Here is a 5441-nt window from a genome sequence, read left to right as displayed (position 1 = left end):
ATGACTGGCACCCCGCTAAAGAGAGCAGCCATGGAACATAGTATGATCTTTCTTCCACATGATATTCTATTTTTCATCCTTATTAGGCTACATGTTAAATCTTTGTTACGTTTTCGATCTGTTTCTAAACCATGGAAAGTTATAATATCCGACGAAAAATTCAAGAAAACTCACCATGATCAATCCAAAGCGTCGAGTCCCCAAAATCTCTTGGTACAATTAAATGATGGTGAATTTGAGTTTAGAGACTTAGAAAATTCCCAAATTGCAATGAGAATACAAAAATTTCCTCTAAAGAGATTTCAACATGCTCCAGCCTTATGTTCATGTGATGGTATGGTTTTATTAAAGAGCCATTTGGCTTATAAAGCATATGCTTTGTGGAATCCTTATACCAATGAATATGGAATCTTTGAATGTCCATATGTGGAAGCTTATAGTTGCAAAACTCCACATGCTTGTGGATTTAGTTATGATTCTAATGTCGATGATTACAAGGTTATATTGATCTATAAATTGTTTTATACTGTGTGTTCTGTGAATAGGAATCATTGGATGAAGAAAACGAGTGACCATCCTAAAGTACAAGCACTCAATGATTGGTCATATGAGTGCAGTAAGGGGATTAGTGTTGACGGTTATGTATTCTGGTCTCTAGAATGGAAAATTAACCACTTCGTAGGCAGAAATTCTACGATTATATATTTTGACCTGAAATTAGATGAACTGAAAGAGGTACCAAGACCAGATTTTATAGGTGAAAATCATTTGTATCGTTTGCCTTCTTTGAAAGGTCGTATTGGTTTGTATGGTGGCAGCATGAATATTGAAACATTAAACGTTTGGATCATGGAACAAGATGGATGGAAACTGTTAATGAAAATTAGTTGCAATGTCTTTTGCAAGCATTTTGTAGGGAATGTTGTGCTTTTGGGTTGCACTAGAAGCAGAGGCGGACCAAGGATTTGAGCGCGACGGGGGCACCATTGTATGTTAATCATCAGCGATAAAATTCTAAAGAAGAAAACAAAAACACCGAATATATATATATAGAGAGAGAGAGATATTTCTTTTTTCACAAAATGGGTGCTATGGGAAGAGAAAGAACAAAATTAATTAAGTTGACTATTGTGTATTAGTACTACACTATAAATGAAATTAAAAAAAAAAAAAGATAAAAGCAAAGATAATAATAATTTGCTATTAAATATAAATTATATTGTAATCAAGAACTAAAATATTAATTAAGTTAACTATTATATATTAGTACTAAATTATAATTGAATTCAAAAAACAGAGATAAAAGTAAAAGATAAAGCAATTTGCTATTAAATATAAATTATATTGTACTCAAAGAATAAAAATAGAAAGGAGGAAAAAAAAAAAGCTAAAGGGCCAAAGGGGATTTCGAACATATGTCCCTAGCAAAGTTGGGAAATTTAAGGCCCCAAAGCAATCACTTCTCTCATCCGCCTTTTTGTTTCTGGGGGTACACTTAAAATATTTAAAGGTTCTTATATATATGAATAGATATATATATAATATGTATATACAGGGTTTTTGCCGAGGCTAATGGGATCACGTGACCCCTCACCTTACCATATAGGTCCGCCTCGACTAGAAGTGATGAAATTATCTTTCAAGTAGGAATCGGGCGTCGATATATTATAATCTATGATCCTAAACGACATGAATTCGTTAAGTCAGTTCAAATATCTCCAAATTTGAAACATTACATAATTCCAATATGTTGTGATAGTTTATATTTTCCGAAACCCAATGTCATGCGCAAGAGACAACAACTCACATGATTAAGTTGTCGAGATACGTACAAGCTAGTCCGGACCTCGAAATATCCATAATGTTGTTCTTCATTTATTTTCCATATTCTGTTGGATTTTGTCAATAATATAGTTACAGAATAGCTTTTGGAACTTTTGATATTTGAAGTATGATTTATCAGTAGTTGCAACAGTAAGGGTGTGTTTGGTATGAAGAAAAATATTTTCTAATTTTTTTATATTTGGTTAAATATTTTCCTTATCAATTTATTTTTCTCCAATTGGAGGAAAATATTTTTCTTATCAAGAGAAGGGAAAACATTTTCCAAAACTCCTTTTCAATCTTCTTCACCCTATTCTCCATCCCTACCAAGCCACTCCAAAAAAAGGTTTTTTTTTTTTTTTCAAATTTCAGTTTTTCCGTTACCACCCACCCTACTACCCCTCCATTCTCTCCCCCGCAAATTTTTTTTTTACCTTAATTTTTTTTTTGCAATTTCAAATTTCTGTTTTTCATTTTTCTGTACCACCTACCCCAATCCCCCCACCTGCTCCCCCCCCCCCACCGCACAAAAAAATTTTACTTTTTTTTTTGTAATTTAAATTTTTATATTTTTTCGTTTTGCTCCCCCCCCCCCCCCCCCACACACACACACACAATTTTTTTTTTACTTTTCTTTTTTTTATTCAAATTTCTGTTTTTTTTTTCGTTTTGCTGTCCCTGCCCCCTCACCCCTGCCCCCCTCCGGAAAAAAAATTTAAAATATATTTTTCAGTTTTATTTTTATTATTGATCGGTTTAAAGGCTCAAAATTTTACAAGTTCCAAAATTATGAGTTCGGAGGTTTATCTATTTGGAAGTTTAGGGGTTTAGAATAAAGTTTACGGGTTCGAAATTCCGTGGTTTTGAAAGTTTAGCGGTTGGAAAGTTTATAAAATTTGTGGGTCTAGAAGGTTGTTGGTTTGAAAGTTTATGGATTCATATTTATTATATCTAAATTATTTATGAATACTCTTGAGAAGTCATTTTCCTTAATTTGTGTACCAAACACCGGAAAATAAATAAGATTACTACTTGTTTTCCAAAAAAATATTTTCTTGGAAAACATTTTCCACGGAAAATATTTTCCGTTATACCAAACACACCCTAAATCTCATAAAATATTTAAGATTTAGCGTACAAATACAAAGTAAAAGTTTTATTTAGAAGCGAATACTCCCTAGAAAACTAATTCAATCAATTATGAAAAAGGATTATACATAATAGTAATTGGAGTTGGGAATAGTACTGTTATAGGTTTTATTTATTTTCAATTTGCCCCCTTAAGTTTACTATGCTTAGTTTTAGTCTCCTTTTGTCTTTTTTCCCCTAAAATGCCACTACATAGCTAGATGGATAAAGTTTATTCATTCTCTGCTTGTATATATTCAGCCAAGAAATCAAATCCTAAACAGCTTGTGCTTTGTTCTCTTGCTTTTCTTTTCTGCATTTTTTCCATTTTCATGTAACTCTTAGGCCATCTCCAAGGCTGCATCAAATTCAAATTTGGTGCAAAATTTGGTGTTTTTTTGCTTCAATGAAACACCAAATCTTGCACCATTATAGAGCATAAATAGTGTTGTACCAAATTTGGTGCGACACTATTCATCAACACCAAATTTGATTTATTATTATTTTATTCATCTTTTTATTTTTTTGGACTTTTAATTTATCATATATTGTGTATATAATTAATTTTTATATTAAGATCTTTATAATTTTAATTTTATATCCTATTTTTTTGATATATTAATTTTTGTATATATTATATTTATATAAAATTATAAGTTAATTTTATTATTATTATAATTGTACAAAAAGAAATATAACCATTATTTAAAAATAAAAAATACAAATGTAAGATATCTAATGTTGCTAAAATTGAAAAGTGAAAACTAAAATTTAAAAAAGAAAATTAACAATACATAAAATAAAAATACATTATAATTAAAGTACATCAAAGGAGGATACATTAAAAAACATAAAACATAAGTTTAGTAATCCCCTATGTCATTTCCAGGTGCACCAAAATTACCAAAATACTGAGAGAACGAGGTAGAAGATTGTTGTGCTTGTGGTTGTTGAAATTGTTGACTTCTTTTATCGATTATTCGTTTTTGTTCTTGTCGAAAAAATTCACGAAGATTTGTATCGTCAATGGAATTCAAGTTCGTCACCGATTTGCACAATTTTTAGCTCGACACAAAAAAATTAAGGATAAAGATGCGAATTTCACACTTCGTAATGCATTAATCGAGTATTTATGGGATAATAGAGACGAAAGTTAAATATTTATGTGGTACTTAAATTAAATTTAACTATAATGTAACATTTATTTAATTATCTTTTATCAATAATTTCAATTTTAGTTGATTTATCCTTTAGAATAATTTTGTAATAAATTATTATATACGTGGTGAATGTGAATTATATATAATGAATATGGAAAAAAGAAAAAAGATAGTATTTGTTTGAAGTAAATAAAAAATGAAATTTAAATAGAAGATAATAATATAATATAGAAGAGAGAAGAAATATTATTTTTTGGTGTAAAAATGGTGTAATAGTTGGAGTAAATTTAGTGTTACACCATTTTGGTGTGAAATTTGATATTAGGGTTGGAGATGGTCTTATAGCAGTAGCTTTTACTTATTGCCCTAACAAATATTAAAATTGATCAAATCCTGCAAATTTAAATAGTCACAGAATTATTATTTTTAGAGTTGACCAAAACTTTAATTTGTTGTCATCAAAACTACAACTCTACAAATGAGAGGCGAACCCTTGGGCTTTGAATGGACAACAATAACCTTAGGACCTTTGAAATGGCTCAAACTAGCATATCAGTCCCCTTGCCATTAAATGTCCAGCCTATTACTACCCTTTTGCGCTAACAACTCTTTTAAAGACCAATTTCTTTTCTTTAAAATTCCACAGCTTGACACATGGCACATTAAACCACCCACTCTCCCTTTTAATAATTTTTACCAGCCCCCCTTCCCCACCCACTTATTTACCCACCCTCCCCAACCCTTTTAACATAGCCCATTTCTTTAACTCGATCAAAATCATTCAATTTCACCCAATCTTTTCTTCTAGGGTTCTAAAATCGGCAACCATCTTTCTTCTATATGGTTGTTAAAATTCCGCTTCTTCTTCAATTCTAAGTGAGATTAAATATGTCTGATTCTTTTGGGTCGAAAAGGAGGTGTTACTGCGGTCTTGGTGCCGCCCATTTTACGGCTTATACTCCTGATAATGTCGGTCGACATTTTTTTAAGTGTTCAAAACCTGATGTAAGTTGGTTTCTTTGATTAATTTTTTCGCAGTTTGTTTATCTTGTCATGGTATGTTTATGTTAAATTTTTTTCTGACAAAAGAAATCATGTGGCTATTTTGAATGGGAGGATGATGAATTACCTCCGGGAGTAAAAAATTTGATTAGCAGTCTTAAAAATAAGTTGGATGTTGTTATAGTTGAAAGAAATAATTTGAAGAAGAAGATGGATGACTATGATGTTGCTATTGCTATTGAGGCTCAAACTATAGCCAAATTGAGTCAAAAAATAGTTGAAAGGAATATTTTGAAGAAGAAATTGGTTGATTGTGAATCTATTGCT

At 30.8% G+C, this 5441-nt stretch overlaps 1 protein-coding gene across 1 annotated transcript; it reads left to right on the top strand.

The window, feature by feature from the left end:
- LOC142161979 (putative F-box protein At3g16210) lies at positions 1–969 on the top strand. Its single transcript, XM_075218274.1, has one exon. It carries the CDS (start codon positions 1–3, stop codon positions 967–969), a length of 969 nt encoding a protein of 322 aa, XP_075074375.1.
- Positions 970–5441: the final 4472 nt, after the last annotated feature.

This window comes from Nicotiana tabacum, chromosome 7, assembly GCF_000715075.1.
Source record: "Nicotiana tabacum cultivar K326 chromosome 7, ASM71507v2, whole genome shotgun sequence".
In the NCBI taxonomy this organism is placed as follows: domain Eukaryota; kingdom Viridiplantae; phylum Streptophyta; class Magnoliopsida; order Solanales; family Solanaceae; genus Nicotiana; species Nicotiana tabacum.
This window is presented reverse-complemented; position numbering and strand designations above follow the sequence as displayed.